The 20,786-nt window shown below is 36.0% G+C and overlaps 1 protein-coding gene across 3 annotated transcripts in view; it reads right to left on the bottom strand.

Annotated features, from left to right (window-relative positions):
• Positions 1-20,786, bottom strand: part of TRIM33 (tripartite motif containing 33) — a 116,264-nt gene that overhangs the window by 36,078 nt on the left and 59,400 nt on the right. For all 3 annotated transcript variants that reach the window (XR_011438752.1, XM_023641382.2, XM_023641383.2), the window contains exon 5: positions 1,113-1,229. Coding sequence is in view for 2 of the 3 variants with exons in the window: in XM_023641382.2 (XP_023497150.2) it covers positions 1,113-1,229 (117 nt within the window). In the remaining variant the exon portion in view is untranslated. The remainder of the gene's footprint in view (positions 1-1,112; positions 1,230-20,786) is intronic.

The raw sequence follows: 20,786 nt of genomic DNA, 5'->3' as shown, positions 1-20,786 counted from the left end.
TGGGACTGACATATGAACCAACTCACTATCTTTTCTCTGAAAGGGACATCCATCTGTAATTTATGAAAAGACACAGTTATCCTATCCAACAACACCCACAACATATCAGCAACATAATCTGAAACCTCCTGACATTTCCATAAGAACTAACCATCCATGAGTTGTGTGTGTGTATATATTTACATATTATCTACAACCTCTGAGAAGCCTTTATTTCCCTTTGGTATCACTTCTTAAAATGAAAGTTCTATCACTTTACTGTCTGATGTATAATGCACTGTTTTCATTCTTCATCTATTTAACATTTTTTGAGTTTATCTACTATGTGCTATTTTAAACATCATAAATTAACAAATTTTAATATTCTAGAAGCACGTAAAAGTCCCAATATTTGTGAACCTTAAGTATGAAGGCCTATTATCCCTATTCGAACCTCCAGGAACATACAGGTTTTAACTATATTAGCTCCAAGGGTTTGTCTTTCTACATTAAGAGTCCTAATCTTGTTAATCTACTCACTTATGGAATTTACTCCTACTTGCTTTACCAATATGTTTAATTTATTTAGAAATGAATTAAAATAGAATTTTTAAATACTGATGGCATTACTAACAAAATAATAGCAGCTAAAATTTGAGGGTTTACGATGTGCCAGAAAACTTGCTGTACATTCCTCTTATAACACTACTACTAAGGTAAGTACTGTTTTTAACGCTTGTTTCACAGATAGGAAAATAAATTGGTTCACCACTTCTCATATTCTCTCCTCTACACTGTCTTCTAGACAGTCTCGGGTTTAAATTTTCTAATTCAACTTCCTACATATTAACTGCTTTTCCCACATTTAACCAAGGCTTATGAAGAATAGAGTCTTATTAATTATAAAACAGTCAAAGATGTATCCTAAAAGAGTATCCAAAATTTTGGTCAATTAAATTTTGCTTAATTAATAAATATTATAATCCAAACTCAAATTATACAATTTACCTCTCCAAAAAATAAAGTTTTCTATATATGTTTAATATAACATAGAAGGAAAACAAATTTAAACTGTACCCACTGCATTTAATAATCCTAAAAGTGAAATTATGGTTTTAATGCAACACACTTACCTATTCTGTACCTGAGTAGCTGCAAAATGAACATAATTCTTCTTCTCAAGAAGCTTAGCCAACAGATTCTCAATTGCACCTTTCTGGTTTTGAAAAGCTTCCTCCAAAAACTGATACCTTAAAACCAAAACAAAAACTACCTTTAAAACAGAAAATTTACTATTCAGATTTTGGAAATGAAGAATTACTGTATGAGTCAATCTTGAAACCCTACTTAAATGACCAACATTCTATGCTGGCCAGACATACTTCACCTCAACAGCAATTTTTAACTACCAATCCCTTCCCTTCTGACCGGACTGTGAGGAGCCATTTTAAGACCAAAAGAAAAACATCACTCAAAAAATGTTCCAGTGCTCATACATTAAGAGCTTTGATTCAGGATTACATTTTTAAAAATCTAATTATTGGGGTAAGTTATATATACTTCAAATCAAAAATACAACCATATTATAGAAAATACTTTCAAAGGTGGGAAAACCACCCAAAGTTCCAACATCATAAAATCACTGCTACCACTGTAATATATAGTTCCTTAGTCTTTTTATTACGCATTTTAAAATACAAGTGTAACTATAATGTATGCACAATTTCGCATCTGACTTTTATTCTTTGTGCTGTCATTTGAAATAATTTTTCAGTCCTAGATGCTATATAGTCAAACTTCACAAGGGTTATAGCAATAACAGTCACACACCATAAAAGGATGATCAGGTCAACAATGGACCACATATACAATGGTGGTCCCCTAAGATTGGGACCATACAGCCTATGTGTGTAGTAGGCTACACCATCTAGGTTTGTGTACGTACATGATGACGTTTGCACAATGACGAAATCGCCAAACATGCATTTCTCAGAATATATCACTGTCAAACGATACAACTATAAAAATATCACCAACATCAGTTTTATCATAACTTTGTCAACATGAGTGGTGTTATGTTAAGATTTTCTAGTATTATAAGAGTGAAAATTTAGACGTGATAGTAAAGACTACTGGTCCTTGGGTACTAAGAAGGTACAACAGCTTTCTTTGCTAGTTTTACTTCCTTTTTGTAACTGTTCATTAAGCCAATAAATATGTTTTAGCTTCTTTATGCTAGGGAAACATAAGTAAAAAAATCCATTATTGTTCATATTCTAGCAGTATGAATAATATTACTACAACAGGCACAAATATGAAATGATACTGCACTATGGTAAGAGCTATAACGAAGAAAATATAGTCTGCAACAAGAACACAGAGAAGTCAGAATAGGATTATCCTTTGCTAAGTGCAAGGGCATATTTGGGGAACTACAAATACTTCAATATAGCCAAAGAAAAACATGCAAAGGTCGAAATATGAGACAATACTAATGAAATCCAGAACCAGACTATGAAGAGTCAGCTACATCATGCTAATTTTTGGATTTATTTTCTCAGTAATGGGATATCCTTGAAGAAGTCTAACCAAGATGTGATAATCAGGTTTACATTCTAGAAAAATCATCAGATAGAAATATAAAAGATATGAAGAGGAGAGAAGGGGAAGACCAGCTAGAACTCTAAGACAGTAGCTCATATGAATTATCAGGGTACAGCACTAGTTGGTATAGCTGAACAAACAAGCTAGAATAATGGACTTAGTCAGAGACATCAACAACACTGGTGATCTGGGAGTTTATGGGGCCCCAGTTAAAGCAAGGTCGACGGTATGACCTAAAAACTGAATGCTTAGCTAAGGCATAGTCAAAAAAAGGTCACTGGAAATGAGGAGTTCAAGGTACTGACAAAGTTATAATTATCTGTGTGGACACAAATCACTCAAGTAAAGGCAGGAACTGAAACGAAGAGGAAAACTATGAGCACCTAGATGTTTGAGTCTCAGGGAAGGTCTCAATTAAGGTAAATACAGGAGGAAAGGCTATGAAGTTATTAACATAAAGAAAGTTTGTTAAGATAAAGGAAAGTCTGCTTAGTGGTGGGGTTCAAGAGGTAAAGGAAAAATGGAGGGCAATAGAAGGAAAAGCATAGAGCAATATGGGAATCAGTGTGAAAGAAGCGCTGGCAAGTGAGGTCTTTTTTACTTTGTGCATGGATTTAAAATTTTTTTTACTGCAGTAAAACATACATAACAAAATTCACCATTTTAATGATTTTTCAAGGAGAATACCTTTTAAAGCAAAAAGTAAATCTGTCTATAATGTAAAGTCTAGCACATTATAACTTGTATAAGATAGTAATTAAACAGCACAAAAGCATGTGGGTATTTTAATTTAAAAGGTTTTAAAAAGGTTCTACCACTAGATAGGTGACCCAAAGACTGTTCTTTCATTAAAGAACATTTGATTTATTACATATACCATAATTTCTCTATGTCCAAAATAAAATTTTACTTTGTTAAATTTGTACAAATAAAGTAGGAGTGACAGATTACCATGCTAACCCTTCTGATTTAATGAGCCTGACACAGTGAGCAAGATCATCTGACACAGAGTTTGATTACGTCAGCAAATCGGGCATTTTGTAAAAAGGTCAACTAGTAACATAATTTACAAAATTTTAATTCATAAAACTTAACCTTGTACAAATTTATTTTTCTTCTCACTTCAAAATAAATGTTTTAGAATCCTGTTTCTAGGAATATCTTATTACATTCATGTGAATAAGTAGCAAGCGAACACATTATGATACACCTGGGTCAAAGTATGTGTCCTTTCCTCCCCTTTTATAGGAGTTGACAGCTGAGCTGCACGTTAAAGGATGAATAAGAGCTTTCTAGGCAGACAAACTTGGAAGGACTGTAAACGCTTTCAGTGGAGAAAAAAAAGAATAGGACTACAAAAGTACACAGTTCTGAAGCCATCTGTCCCTTTCAGGGTTAAGCAAAAGAAGGCAAAACTAGAAGAGTAGGGAAGTACCAGATGCTAAAAGTCCTATTCATTTTGCTGAAGTTGAATTATGATAATAAATAATAGTGAACCATCAAGGGACTGACTGAAAAGTGACAATCATTTGTCTCTGTTCACTTGAATAAACTTCAACTGTATTATTAGAAGAAAACTGGAGCTTGAAAAACAAAGGAGCAATATGGAAGCAATTTTGGCTATAAGCTACTTCTGATTCTCTTAGCTAATAGAATAAACTAACATTGCATTTCTTTAATCAAAACTACAGCTGAAATACTTTAGAAATGGGGAGAAAGAATAATGAATAAATGGATTAAGCATAATTTTGATTAATATGTAAATACATGAAAGCAGCTTCTTAGATTTTAATCTTGCATATGAAGTAGTAATTCTTAATAAGGGTTTCCTTAGTCACAATGAGCTATTTTCAGTACTTCAAAACATCTAGGTAAAAATTATGCATGCCCATGATTTAGTTAGGACATGCTAAGTAACACTCTCTGTGCTTTGGACTACAATTATAGAAACTCAGTATACTAAATATATACTGGTTATCAGGTTTTGATCAGAATTAATCATCATGCTTTTTTTATTATTGAGAAATAAATTATTATTTAATGCAGTTTGCTAAGAAGTTTTTGAAAATATAGTTCTCATAAGAGTAGGACATGAATAATAAAAGGGTTGTTTTTCATAAGGTTGAGAATCACTTAGCTAATAACTTCAAACTATAATTCTGAATGCACATTTAGAGTCTTACACAGTCCTGAGCTATACAGGGATGCTACTCTACTTGCCAAGTTAATACAGTATTATTCTGAGTAATTGTCAGTGTGTATAACAATCGATACAATTCTACTCTGGAACTTCTAGGGAAACATATCATCTTAGTTTGCATTCAAACTAAGTATGTAGGGAAACATTTTTTTAAAGTTGATATGTAGTAATTCTGACTCAGCTTCTTTTTTAATTCAGCTATTCCATTTTAAAAAATTACATAAAATTTCAAACATATTAAAGGAGAGATTCGATTTCAGTGAACCCATCATCCACTTTCAAGGAAGTATCCATTTATAGCCAGTTTTGTCACTACATCCACCCACTCTATCAAGGTTACTTTGAAAAAAATACCAAACATCATATTTTATCTAAGCATCCATCAATCTAATCATCCATCAACACAGCAATAGCTAGCCTGCTTTGAGAATTTACCATGTTTTCAGCCACTGGAGCTAAGTATCTAACATAGATTCTCTCATTAAATCTTTAGAAATATTTAATGACACAGGTACTATTACTAACTTCACAGTATCAGAAAAATATGTAGTAATAATTATATTTATCTTATAGGACTGTTCCAAGAATTAAATTGGTCAAAACACACAAAGCACTTAAGCACGTGCTTACTAAAGCACAGAAGGTGCTTAAAACTAGTTATCATCACTGTTTTTAGCAGTAATTTTAAAAGATTTTCATTGTTACAATATAAAACCTCAATCCTTCAACGACAAAAAGTCTACTACGTACATAAGTTCCTCATAAGAGTGTTTTCGAGAAAAATTTAAAATGAGGCTCTCTTCCTTATTTAATACTCTATATGAAGGGGAGATGATAGCCATAAAAGTTCAGGAAGAGCTACAGAGAGTAGAATTCTGAGCAACCATGATAAGAACCTAAAAGGGTGGAAATTTAGAGAAAGCTTGGGGAAGACATTAGGATTTCCCAAAACATTAGTATTAACATAAACATGACAGAGAACAAAAACTAACTTTAATCGAAATCTCAAAGGGCACATGGTGACATCAGCTGATATTTCAGTTACCTAAGACTTCATCAGTAGAACAGGTTGTTACTTCCTATTGCTATTTTCAAATTCACTAATCTTTTCCTCTGTAATGTCTAATCTGCTATTAATTCCATCCAAAATCAAACAGGAAAAAATGGGGGGTGGGGCAGAGGAACAGTGAGTTTTGGGACAACTGTAATAACACTTACATATGGATAATCGGCCTCCCCAAATGGGAAAGGAGAAGGAAGAGGAAAAAAAACTGGAAGAAATTATAATAATAGATTAAAATTTTCCAAATTTGATAAAAGCTATAAACATACTTATCTAAGAAGCTCAACATCCTTCAAGCCCAAGAAACATTAAGAAATTACACTAAGGTATATTATTTCCACACTGCTCAAAACCAGGAATAAAGAAAAAATCTAAAAAGAAGCTAGAGGAGAAAAAAGATATGTATGGAAGAATAAGGATAGAACAGTAGACTTCTCAATGGTAACAATGAAGCCACAAGGGAGTGGAGCAACATCGTCAAAGTACTGAAAGAAAACTGTCAATCTAGAATTAGTTATCTAGCAAAAACATCTTTCAAATATTAAGGTGAAATTTGTGGGGGTGATAAGTATGTTCACTATTTTGATTGTGATGATGGTTTCACAAATACAGTCATGTATCGTTAATGACAGGGAAACGTTCTGAGAAATGTGTTGTTAGGCGATATTATCATTGTGCAAAAACATCAGAGTGTACTCACACAAACCTAGATGGGATAGCCTACTACACACCTAGGCTACATGGTACTAACCTTATGGGACCACTGTTGTATACATGGTCTGCTGTTGAGGGAAACATCGTTATGTGTAACTATGCCATCATAAGGCAGAGATCTGAAAGAGCTATGACCTCAAAGTAAGGAGGTGCTAAGAGCAACCTGCTCCTCTACTACCTCTAAAGGACTAAAGGAAAGTTACAATAACACTGTGGAAGAAAGACGGGAAGAATGCTTAGAAGTCGCAGTCACAAAGCACCCCACATGTGGATTTTTAGATAAAGTGTACACCATCTGATGGTCCAAAACAACTTCACTCTGGAAATTTAATGGTCTCAACCTGGTAGTGCTTCCGTGCACTAGCAAAAGGAAATTCAATTCTTTATTGAGGAAAGCATCATAATTCTAGAACAAAGAACGTGCATAAATAATTTTTCAAGGAAAATGAGTAGTTCATAGTTCAAAATAACCAGATATATATAAGGAAACATGACAGCTTGAGCAAAAATCAACAGAAAAACAAAGAGGAAGAAAAGACTCACTAACAGAAGCAAAACAGCTGTGTTCACTGTATTTAAAGAATGGAAGACAAGCTAGCAAATATTCAGGCAACTATTTAAAAAGGTGAGTAAAGAATACAAAGAACCTCTAAATATTTTTGGCAACTCTGTGAATCTATAACTTCATATCTCAAAATAAAAAGATTTTTAAAGTGGGGTGGGGTGTGAGGGAAACTTTAAAATTTTAAATGTAATGGATGATTATTAATGGAAGCTTAACATGGTTAAAGAACATATTCATGAGCTGAGATTGTTCAGAAGAAAATGCCTCTCTGTTTTGCACTATGAACTAAAAAAATGGGAAATACATAGGTTAAGAGAGATGGAGAATGGTATGAGAAGGTCTAACGTACCTCTAATTGGAGTTCCAAGAAGAGACAAGAATGCAACAGATGCAATATTTGGAGATCACTGATTCAAAGACACAACCCAAAGACTGGGAAAAAGAAACCAAAAGAGGTAATCTTAAAAAGCAATCAGAAAACAAAGACACCTTGTTACCTTAAAAAGAATGACAGGTAGGGGGCTGGCCCCGTGGCCGAGTAGTTAAGTTCGCGCGCTCTGCTTCGGTGGCCCAGGGTTTCGCCAGTTCAAATCCCGGGCGCGGACAGGGCATCACTCATCAAGCCACACTGAGGCAGCATCCCACATGCCACAACTAGAAGAATCCACAACTAAAAATATACTACTATGTACCGGGGGGGCTTCGGGGAAAAAAAGGAAAAATAAAATCTTTTAAAAAAAAATAAAAAAGAACAGGTAGAAAGTTTGCTGACCTCTTAAGAGCAAAAAGGCAATGTGCTAACACAACCAATGTGTTAACAACAAAAAATAACTGACAACCTATAAATAAAATGCTGTACGTAGCAAAAATATCTTTCAAAAATGAGAGAAAAATAAAGACATTTTTAGACAAACTGATACCAAGTTCACTACCTATAGACTGTTTCTAAAAAACATTCTAAAAATAATAAACTTCAGTCAAGGAAAATGAATCAAGATGGAAGGTCTGAGAAGAAGGAAAAAAGAACAGAGAAAATGGGGCGAAAAAGCAGGATAAATCTAAAACACTATGTAAATTTAATAACTAATATTCGACAGGGGTAAGAAAACAATTAAAATACATAATTACAAGGAAAGCAAAGGAGAGAGAGGAATGAAGTTTGGTTTTTTTGTTTTTTGTTTTTGAGGAAGATTAGCCCTGAGCTAACATCTACCACCAATCCTCCTCTTTTTTGCTGAGGAAGACTGGTCCTAAGCTGACACCCCTACCATCTTCCTCTATTTTATGTGGGATGCCTGCCACAACATGGTTTGACAAGCAGTACATAGGTCCGCATGGGTGAACCCTGGGAGGCCGAGGCAGAAAGTGCAAACTTAACTGCTGTGCCAGTGGGCTGATCCCTTGTTTTTTTTTTTTAAAGATTGGCACCTGAGCTAACATCTGTTGCCAATCTTTTCTCCTCCTCCTCCTCCTCCCCAAAGCCCCAGAGTACATAGTCCTGGTTGTGCTGTGTGCGACACCACCTTAGCATGGCCTGATGAGCAGTGCCATGTCAGTGCCCAGGATCCGAACCAGTGAAACCTTGGGCCACTGATGTGGAGCACATGAACTTAACCACTGAGCCACGGGGCTGGCCACAGGAATGAAGTTTTTAAGCAGTCTAATATTACTAGGCAGTGAGTGATGATATTAAGTTTAGACTTTGATAAATGTATATATTGTAGCTTCTAGAGTAACAACTAAGAGAAAAGAAACAATATGGACAACTTTGAAACTAGCAAAATAGGGGAAATGGAATTATGAAAAAGACTTTTCAATCCAAAAAAAGGGGAAAAAAGGAAAGGAAAATAAATTAAAACGGGAAGGGAAATAAGAAATCATGAAATGAAATGGTAGTTTTAAATGAAAATATTTGAGTAATTATACTAAATTTAAGTCAACTAAGGGCTCAGTTAAAGTGGAAAGTAAAAATGGAAGGAAAAATATATACTATGCAATTACTAACAAAAAGAAAGCTGGCAAACAACACAGACTTCAAGGTTAACATGACAAGAGACAGAGATCAACTCAACTGGTTCAATTCACCAGCAAGATAATTTTAAGTATGTATGCTCTTAATAACAAGTTTAAATATATAGAGAGCAAATAGTGATAAAACAAGAAGAATTTAAGAAATTCAGAATCATAATTGAAGATTCTGACACATCTCTCTGAGTAAAAGAAGAAGCAGACAGAAAAACTGAGGTACAGATAGGAATACAATTAACATACCTGAGGACTACGAGACTAGAGTGTAGAACACTATACCTAAAGTACAGTACCTATTCAAGTGCACACAGAACCTTTAAAGAAGCTAATTTTATAGTAGGCCAGAGATCAGCAAACTTTCTGTGTAAAAGATCAGACAGCACATATTTTTATGTTTGCAGACCCTAAGATCGCTGTCACAACTGCTAAACTGTCCCTCTGCCTTTGTAGTGGAAAGAAAAGCCATGGGAGCATGGCAGGATTTACCCATAGGCCATAGTTTGCCAATGGGTGTACTAGGCCATAACGCAAGTATTAACAAATTTCAAAGGACTGAAATCATACAGGCCACATTCTCCAACCATAATGCAATTAAATTAAGACTATAAAAAAAAAAAGATGAGTTTTACATGTGTTCAGAAATTAAAAACAAAAACAACTCTATAACCTATCCTATGTAATTTCTTGTTCAAAGAAATCACAATGGAAACTAGAAAATATTTTGAATTGATCTAATAAAGAACACCATCTATCAAAATTTGAAATAGGGCTAAGGCAGTACTTAATAGAAAATTTCTATTTATTAGAAAAAAAAGGAAATTTAATAAGCTAAGCATCCATCTCAAGAAGGTAGAAAAAAGAAAAGTAAAACAAACCCAAAGAAAGTAGAAGGAAGGAATTAAGATGAATGGAGAAACAAACACAATTTAGTGAAGATTAACAAGCCAAAGTCAGTTCTTTGAAAAGACTAATACTGACTAAATTTGTGAAAAGACTGCTCGAGAAAAACAGAGAAGGCACAAATAACTATTATTAGGGATTAAAGAGAGGTCACCATCACTACAGATCTAAGGACATTAAAAAGATATTAATGAAGCCTAGCATCAAGAAATTTGAAAATTCAGATAAAATGAACAAATTTATACAAAAATATAACTTTGTAAAACTGACATAAAAAATAGAAAACCCAGGGGTGGCCCCGTGGCCGAGTGGTTAAGTTCGCGCACTCCGCTGCAGGCGGCCCAGTGTTTCGTTGGTTTGAATCCTGGGCGCAGACATGGCACTGCTCATCGGACCACGCTGAGGAGGCGTCCCGCGTGCCACAACTAGAAGGATCCACAACGAAATATACAACTATGTACCGGGGGGCTTTGGGGAGAAAAAGGAGAAAAATAAAATCTTTAAAAAAAAAAAAAATAGAAAACCTGAAACACAAAGAATCTAAAGCTACAGTTAAAAAACAAACATAATCAAGGAATTCCTATCCAAAGTACATATCCTAAAGAAACACATGCACGTGTACCCCAGGAGATGTGAAGGAATATTATTTTTTTATACTAGTCAAAACTAGAAACAACACAATTATTATCAAGAAAAGAATGGATAAACTACAGCCAAGAAGTTCCCCAACTTTATTGGATCATGATGCCATTTAGCGTCTCAGTAATTTTTTTCAGAGAAGTAAAAGATATACCTAAGAGTTCCATTTATAAAGTAGTTAGGTAAAAAAAGAAAAACAAATCCAGATTTTTAAAAGATATTTTAGTTATTCTTTATCCTGTATTTTTAGGTAATTCTGTATATATGATGTATCTTGTGATTTTAAAGCTTTTAAAAAGTATGCAGTCTTTATTGACATGCACAGAACTCTTCTATTTGCCAGGAAGTATTTAAAGGGTAGGAATCCCACAGTAAACAAGATAAAATCGAGTCCTCTTCTTCTTTTCCTTACATTCCAATTAAAGACGAGAAAACAAAATAAAGTGATGTGATAGAGAGGACACGAATGCCTAAAAGTTCTAGACTGGGTACACAAAAAAGGGTTCTTGAAGAGTGATGACACTTATACTAAGACCTCAAAAATAGGAACCAGCCATGCAGAAATCAGAGATGAAACATAAATGATCAGACGTAGGTTTGCACTGCTGCCAAGGAAAATGGCCAACTGATCGCGTTTTTACTTTTATAATAATTTTACCAAATAACAATATTTTTACCAACATATTTCTCAATTGCCAGTCCCTTTGCCAAACGGAAAACTGATCACTCTGAACATACTTCTTTCTCAAATCTTCTCTCCTGATATTCCTCTTTCAAGCTAACTCTTAGCCATACTCAATGCTTCTCTTTCCAGTCATAACCAATCATTCTGCTAGGTGACTGACTCATGAGCCTAACAGATCCTCAGACAGTCTGACAGACCCACAAACTCATATTGAAATTAACAAGGCTCTTTTTCAGCAAAACCAAAATGAATTAACTATATTTGGGAGATAATTGTAGAGATGAACTATTACTGAACCATATACTCAATCTCAAGTCACATACCGGCTACAAGACTCAAACACAGCAAGGACAGTCTCAGTTTTTATGATTGGACAGTCATCACGTGGCATGGTACCTGGTACATGGTAAGCTCTCAAATATCTACTGAACAAATGAGCTGAATGAACACTGAATGAAGTTCAGTAAGAAGCTGGTTTTTCTCTGACAATAAATACATTTCATGAAAACAAAATGCTTGGATAGGAAACCTTGATTTGTCACCACAGCTCTCACTCTACTTCCTTCAGAGGATCGATGGTAGGTGGGAATTTATACGTCATTTCTACCAGCTATTTGGATCTCATGTGAAAGTCTTTTTGAACTTTAGAACAATTTACAGAAAAACTAAAAGATGAGTTTGGCAAAAATTCCTCTAAAGTAGCGGTTCACAACCATCACCGAAACACAAAAACCACCTGGGGTGACTTACCAGTATTCTTAAAATACTGTAAAAATTTTTTGATACCCAGAATGTAATTTAAGATTGTTATTTAACCACTCTAGGGTAGGACTAAGGCATCAACTTTTTTAAAGCTCTCTAGGTAGTTCCAAAATACACCTAGGATTGAGACTATCTGCTCTAAAGCTTATCCATACATTTATCAACCCATTCAACCATCTTTTTAATGTAAAAGACTAATTCCAAGGAAAGCTGTTTCTTTAGGAAAACATTTTAGAGAAATTTCACTTACATAGTTCATTCAAGTGACCACCATTATAAACTATCTTATGCTTTAACAAAAATGTCTGATGTTAGGTTTTAAGCAAGCACTCTCTCTTAAACCATCCTGATCCTCAAAAACAATCTACAAACACCCTTGTCTAACTATATATAAAACTGCAACCAGGGACAAAAAATATTACAGTGGAGCAAAGGCAACCTCTAGCCTCAGCCACAACAGAGTAACAGTACCAGATCAGTCCTGCCACCAAAAACTATAAAACAAGACAGAAATACACGAGGCAACTCTATTCAGTCACTGAACTACAGAAAAATTTTGCAGTCCTTTAAAGAGCACCGCTATCACCCTGCCTTTCTGTAGACGATTTCTTGATGACCAGCACAGAGCGTCGCAGACCAAGCAGAGCACAAGTCTCTTTGAGCTGAGGAGGTAGAAACCGAGGTTTGGGACTACTGAGCAGGTGGAATCCATGGAGCAGGGCACTGGAACGGAGGGAGCTGTGCAGGGCGAGGCTGGGGAGTGACAGGGGAAGGCGAAGAAGATACAGAACAAATCAATTCCTCACAAGTCCTTGGTCAATGTCGAGGCTGTACATGCACAGGATGAGATTATACAAGGCTTACCAGAGAGCTGCTGATATGAAGTTGACACTGGAAGAGAGAAACTAGAGGTTAAGCAGTTCTGGGAGACAGAATTCCAGCTAAGCCAGTGGGGAAAGACACTTTGTTCACCTCCCCAGGCACCTACCTAAGAAACTAGAAATGCCACACCTTAAAGGAAACGACTATATGGAATAAGTTCTACTCCAGGCTTATTCTATCTTGACAAAGCCTAAAACCAAGCCTTCACAAGATCTTCCAAGAAATTTACAGTTTAGAAGTTGAGTCTCACTAAGTTAGATAGGCTTGGGAAATACCCTGGGCTTTTCACAGACCCTCCCTAACAAAGGGTAAAACCAAAGTTACACAAGATCAAGGTGATCAGCCAGTAATTTAACTGTCTGCTAGAACAACAATCAACAGTCTGCAGAGGTAGATAAAAGAATCCAGAGTTCTATAACGTATCATCCACAATGCTCAAATCTCAACAAAAAATCACTAGGCATTCAAAGAAACAGGAAAGTATGACTCAAAGTAAAGAATAATGTACTCAATAAAAACCGACAAGATGGTCCAGATACTGTATTTAGCAAAGACTTTAAATGGACTATTGTATATTTACTCAAAATTTAACTGAAAACAATTCTTAATGAGTGAACTGATAGGAAATCTCAGCAGACAAAAACTATTGAAAAAATGGAAATTCTAGAAAAGTACATTAAATGGAATGAAATAATTTACTGGATGGGCTTGGCAGCAAATGGGAGATGGATGAAGAAAGGGTTACTGAAAATGAACACAAATGCAACTTACAAAGTCTGAAGAAGAGAGAGAGAACAGATTGAAGGAAAATAAAGCTTCAGAGACCTGTGTGACAAAATCAAAAAGTCTAACAGACATGTAATTGGAGTCCCAGAAGACAGTAAGAATATGGGGAAAAATTTTTTTAAAGAAATAATGGCCAACTTCCCAAATTTAACGAAACCCATAAACTTACAGATACAAGAAGCTCAGTGAACCACACACAGGATAAACAGAAGGAAACATATCATGGTCAAACATCATGGTCAACTGATGCAGACCAAAGAAAAAGAGAAAACCCTGAAAGCAACCAGAACCACCAGACAACAAGGAAGGCTAATATGAACAATATCATTAAAAACAAAGGAGGTCAGAAATTATCAATCCAGAATTCTATAACTAGTACAAACTTTCCAATGAGCAGGAGCTGAAAGTATTCATTGCCAGCAAACCTGCAAAACAAGAAATGCTGAAGGATATTCTCCAGGACAAGAGACCATGATATGAGATGGTAACTCATAAACACAGAAAGGAATAAAGAGAAACAGAAATGGCAATAAACGGGTAAATATAAAAGACTGAGCTTTTATTTTTCCTTGTCATAATTTCCTTAGAAGACAGCTATTAAAAAAGGAAAATAAAAGCACCGTAAGTTAGATTTATAATGTATGTATGAATAAATGATATGGCATAAGTACAAAGGATGAGGGTTTAATAAACTGAATTATTCGCTTGTAAGGTTACTACATTTATGAAGTGAAAAATAGTACAATATTTTAAGTAGTCTTTAAGTTAAAAGTACGTATCATTAGCCCCAGAGCAATCACTAAAAATAATAAAGAGGTATAGCTTGAAGAGTAAAGCATGGATGTAAAGTGAAATATCAGTAAGTTTTATTAACTTAAAGATGGCAGGAAAGAAACAACAGAGAAAAATTTTTTTTAAGTAAATGGTAAACTTAAACCTAACCACATCAATAACTACACTAAATGTAGGAAGATTAAACGTTCCAATAGGGCAAAGGCCTCCAATTAAATGATAGAGCAAGGGGCTCTCAGACAATTGATTTCTATGAAAATACACACAAATAATTGATAACTCATATTCAGGCAACTCTATTACCTGTTTTTTTCTATATCAAAATTAATAAATATTTGTTGAATGGATAAAATGCGTAAATTTGTGTCAAATTCCGTTCCAGGCTCTTGTGAATAAAACAAAAACACCTATATTCATGAAGCTTACATTCTAATAGGAAGAACACAAAAAATGAATAAGTTGTAAATTATAGAATATGTTTAGAAGGTGATTAGTGCTACATTAAAAAAAAAAAAATCAAGGAAAGGAGGATTGGGAGTAAACAACCTAACCGCAACTTCAAACACAGTGATCAGAATAGGTCTCATTGACAAAGTTACATTCAAACAGAAACTTGATGGATATATGGAAGTTAGCTATGCAAACAAGTGGAGCAACAAAGTTCCAGGGAGAGAAAATAAACAGGCAGCAGCATTCCTGGCACGTTTGAGAAGCAGCAAGAAAGCTGGTGTAGCTGTAGCAGAGTGAGGGGGAGAGTAGTAGCAGATGAAAGGTGTGTGCATGAGCCACCCTAACAAATCTGACTTTTACTCTGAACTAGAGAGCCACTGCAGGTTTTGAGCAGGGAGTGACACAGTCAGACTTGAGATTTGCTCTAGCAGTTGTGTTAAGAATAAACGGAAGGAGAGCAATATTAGAAGCATGGAGATGACTTAGGAGACTACTGCAATAACCCAGGCAAGAAAAGATGGTGCTGAGATCAGGCTAGTATCAATGGAGCTAAGAGCAACGAGGTAGTAAGAAGTTGTGGGATTTGGGGATAAAGTTTGAAGATGGAGCCAAACAGATGTTCTGCTAAGTTTAGATTTGGGTATGAGAAAAGAGAGGAATCAAGGATGGTGCCAAGATTTCTGACCCACGCAATGGAAAAAATGCAACTGCCACAAACTGAGATGAGGCAAGGCAGCCAGGGAAAAAGGTTTAGGGAAGGTGATCAGTTCAACTCTGGATATATTATATTTGAGAAAGCAGTCACTCAAGCAGAGTTATTATAGTCTGTAGAATAGACAATTCCAAAAGTTCAGGAGAGAGTACTAAGCTGGAAAAGTAAATTTGGACATCATCAGCATGTACATGGTATTCAAAGGCATAAGACTATAGCTGTAGATAATGGAGTAAGGCTTGGTACATCCAACATTAGGAGATGCAGGAAAATGAGATGAGACTGAGAAGGAGCAATCGGTGTGCAGGGAAGAAAACTAAAAGAATGTGGCCTCCTGGGAGTCAAGTAAATAAAATGTATTAAGGGAATGATCAACCATATCAAATGTTGCTGATTATAAGGTTTTAAGATGATGACCGAGAAACGACCTCTAGATTTAATAATGCAATGTGTTATCAGTGACCTTGAAAAGAACAATGTTGATAGAATGATGACAGTCAGGTGTGTATATTTAAGACAGGACGGGAGAAATTGGAGACCGTGATTATAATCGTGGACCTTAAGGGTATTACACTAAGTGAAATAAGTCAGATGGAGAAAGACAAATATTGTATGATTTCACTTATATGTGGAATCTAAAAACAAACAAACAAACAAACAAACAAAATAAAACAAAAACAAACTAAGTGACACAGAGAACAGACTGGTGATTACCAGAGAGGAAAGGGACAGGGGGAGAGGGAAATGGGGGAAGGAGATCAACTGTATGGTGATGCATGGTCACTATTACAGTGGTGATGACCACGTAGGGTATACAAATATCAAATTATAAAGTTGTACATCTGAAATATATAGAACGTTGTATACAAATTTTGCCAAAATAAAAAAACCCCAAGTTTAAAAAAAAAAGGCTAGGGTATCTGAAGGATCCAATCTGTGGATATTAAAATTGCCAGGAATTAAGACAACAGTAGTGTTCCACAGATTATCACTGAGTAAGGAACTAAAATCTTTAAGAGATGAAGTGGAATGACCCAAGGGTTCTTCTATGACAGCACCAGGAGGGGTACAAGTGATGACATGAGATTAAAATTTTGGAGATTTTTTTGGGAGCAAGGAGGAAGAATGGTCTAAAAATTAGCAAAGAGAAGACCTATCTCACAACTCAAGGCCCAGTGACACATAAGATATCAAAGAAAAAACTGCTACCAGTTAAGAGGGTTGTAGGGGAAGCAGTGCCCTAGAGTTCTGTCTCCCTACAGCAAAAGAAGGTAGAGAAAAGGATCAAAGAAGAGGCTGAGGATACAGAGATCCTCCTGATGACAAACGATGAATCCAAGAGAACAAAGTGACAGAGAGAGAGAGAGAGAGAGAACTGTCACACGCAAAGCCTTATGGGAATCAGGGTATGGCACATGAGAGGAGACCTGGGGGTGTGAGACTTTTTTGGGTGACAAATAGGGATAAAGAACATAATAATATTAGACCTAGTAGATTCAAAGCACATACTGATAGAGAGGGTGCAAATAGTGCTAGTAAAGAGGAGTAGGGCCTGGAGGTTCCTCTTGTAATCTGTTAACGGAGATGAACTTGTAGTTCCAGCAAATCAACCAGATCTTTGCCCCCAGATGAGGACAGAAGAGTCAGAATTGTGTGGTCTTACAGTGTGCAGGTTCACTCATGACTCTCATTTCAGGAGAAGCAAATTCACTCCAAATGTGTAGATGCCATCTTGCTCCATGCTGACAGAGTTAATGGAACTGAGGAATTCTGAGAAGGCACACTGAGTGTGAGGACCCTCTCCACCTGTGATGATGGGGGCAGAAGGTCTATGGGATACCTTCTAAAATGACAAGCCTAAATAGCTTAATCAATTTCAGACAGTTAAGAATTCACACTTATACACGTACCATCCTCCCTAACTTCTCCTATCATGCCCAATCTAACTTTACTGTAAAACAGTCAGTGTTCACATTACTATAGGATCTCAAATTTACTATGGCCAAAACTTAACTACCAATTCCCTAAACACACCTAACAAACCATGTCTTCCCTTAGTCTTCCTTACCTCAGTAAATTCAATTCTACCCTTCCACCTACTCTTGGTGACTTGAAAGCCCAAAATTTTGGTGTTATTGCAACACTTATGGGGCCGGCCCCATGGCCAAGTGGTTAAATTCGCGTGCTCCACTTTGGCGGCCCACGGTTTTGCTGGTTCGGATCCTGGGCACGGACATGGCACCGCTTATCAAGCCATGCTGAGGTGGCATCCCACACGCCACAACTAGAAGAACCCACAACTAAAAAAAAAATACGCAACTATGTACCAGGGGCTTTGTGGAGAAAACAGAAAAGTAAAATCTTAAAAAAAAAAAAAATTTGGTGTTACTGATACCTCTTCTATCGCATACAACCCATACATCAGCAAATCCACACATCACAGTTTCAGGTGTCAAATCCAAATTCAAAATACATAGAGAATTTGATCACATCTTACTATCTCCAACGTTAGCATTCTAGTCTAAGCTACCATTATTTCTTGCCTAAATTATTGAGAACAGCCTAACTAGTCTCCTGATTCTGTCCTTGCCTTTAATCCCTCCTCATCACAGCCAGTAAGATCCTTTTAAAACAATAATCAGTCAAATCATTCCACTGCTCATACTCAAGAATAAAAGCCAAGAGTCTTAGAACAGTCTACAAAGCACTAAATAATTTGGCCCTTTCTGCTCCTCAGACCCCATCTGATACCATTCTTCCCCTTGTTCATTCTACTCAGACCATACACTTCCTCAAAAATGTCAAGCATGCCAGTATCTCTGGCCCTTTGCACTTGCTTTCTCTCTACCTGAAACATGTTCCCCCTTGCCAAATTTAAGCAGGGCTTGCTCCCATTCTTCCTTCAGTCTCTTCTCAAATCCCACCCTATCACTGAAGCCTTTTTCAACCACCCTATTTAAAATAAAAAGCTTCACAGCCCCATGCTCACATGCCCTGTCTCAATTGCCCAGCTTAATTTTTCTCTATGACAATCACCATCTGATATATATACTATTTCCTTGACTTTACCCACGAAAACTTAAGTCCCTAGGGACAGTTAGTGACTTTGTGTTGTTCAGTGACATATACCATGCCTGGCACTCAGCAGGCATACAAATAATTGTTGAATTAATAAATGACTATGTAAATATTGTCCAGTGATGAGCCAAGAAGTGTAATAAGAATAATTTTTCTCGTAGAACTTTTTTTCTTCTGGAATTAATAAATTCCTTTGTTCTCATTTTCTTAATTTTCAATGTACCAATACCCTGATGTTTCTCATGTTCCATCAGATATGTCAAAAACTTGTCAATATTATTTTTCAAATGACCTCACATAACAAATTTAACAGAAGTAGTTGCACTTTTTTCCTGGAGACATCCTTCATAGGGTCCTCTGTCCTCATACTTCAGTCTAAACTAGCTACTGCACAGCTGTCCTTCTGGGCATTCCCATTCACTTTCTTGGTTTATTAACCATTTTTGTGGATCACATTCTCTAATAGTTCTCCCAAAAGAGGCACATGGGAGGCAGTTTCTGAATCCTTGTTATGCTGAAAAAATCCATATTTTACTCTCACATTGATTAATGGTTTAGCTATAGAACTCTAGGTTGAAAATCTTTCCTTCTCACCCCTGAACTTTTGAAGTCACTATTCCAGCATCTTCTGTGTCCTGATAATTGCTATTTTTAAAATCCTATTTAGATTCCCATCTCACTGCAGGTCAAATACTTCTATTCTTTGGAAATTTTGTTGATCTTGATTTTAATCCATAGCATACTGTCATTTTATAATGATATATACCTTGATAAGGGTCTTTTTTTTTTTTTTTTTTACAATCAGTGTACTAGGCACTAAAAGGGTCATTTCAAACTGGCAACTCTACAGTTCTTAGGAGAATTTCTTGTATTACTTATTTGATAATGTCTGTCTTTTTCTCTATAATTCATACTATTTGGCTGTTGGATCTCTTATAATTTTCTTATCTCTTTTTAAATTTTCTTTTTGTCTATTTTCTAGGAGACCAACTACAATTTATCTACCAAACCTATTAGTTTTTTATTTCAGCTATCATACTTCCAAGAGCTCTTTCTTACTTTAATTACTCCTTTTGCAGAGATTTTGTCCTTATTTTGTGACGAAGAGTTTGTCATATCTTTCAGGATGTCATAATTTTGATTGATTTTGCATTTCCTTTTGTTCCTATATTATCTTATGTCCTTTTGCACCCTTTCTTTCAGAGTTCCTTGGTCTCTTTCATGTGGGGGGCTGTGTCAATTAGAAATGTGTTCAGGGGTCCAGCACTATGGCCAAGTGGTTAAGTTTGCAGGCTCCGCTTGGGCGGCCCAGGGTTTTGCTGATTTGGATCCTGGGCCCATCATGGCACGGTTCATCAAGCGATGCTGAGGCAGCATCCCACATAGCGCAACAAGAAGGACCTACAACTAGAGTATACAACTATGTACTAGGGAGCTTTGGGGAGAAGAATAAACACTTCTGGCAACAGATGTTAGCACAGGTGCCAATCTTTAAAAAAAAAAACACAAAAACGTGTTCAGCTCTAGAGACTAATAGCAGCTCATACAATAAGACCAAACATAGACAGCTGATGGTGTTAGATCAACAGTTCAACAACATCAAAGCTAGAATCTCTGAGATGATCTTGGTTTTACCCTCTTAAGCATATAATGGTGTCACAGTTCCAGGCATCACATCCAAATTAAAGGAAGGGAAAAGCCAGAAAAAGGCTGACACCAGCAACATTTGTCCCTTTTGTCAGGGACAAATCAGCAAATGCTTTCTGAAAATCATCCACTAAGCAGAATTCCACTTGTATTTTGTGGGCATAAACTGTGGATCAGAGCCACCCTAACACCAGGAATGTTAAGAAAGGAAATATTTAGCCTTTCCAGTCTCTATATTTAACGTCACAGAAAAGAGAGAAGTTCAGAATTCTCAACAAATCCCATAATGTATGGCAATGG

The sequence above is a fragment of the Equus caballus genome, chromosome 5 (assembly GCF_041296265.1).
Source record: "Equus caballus isolate H_3958 breed thoroughbred chromosome 5, TB-T2T, whole genome shotgun sequence".
Classification (NCBI taxonomy): Eukaryota; Metazoa; Chordata; class Mammalia; order Perissodactyla; family Equidae; genus Equus; species Equus caballus.
The sequence above is the reverse complement of the archived record's forward strand: the minus strand, read 5'-3'. Positions and strand labels throughout refer to the sequence as shown.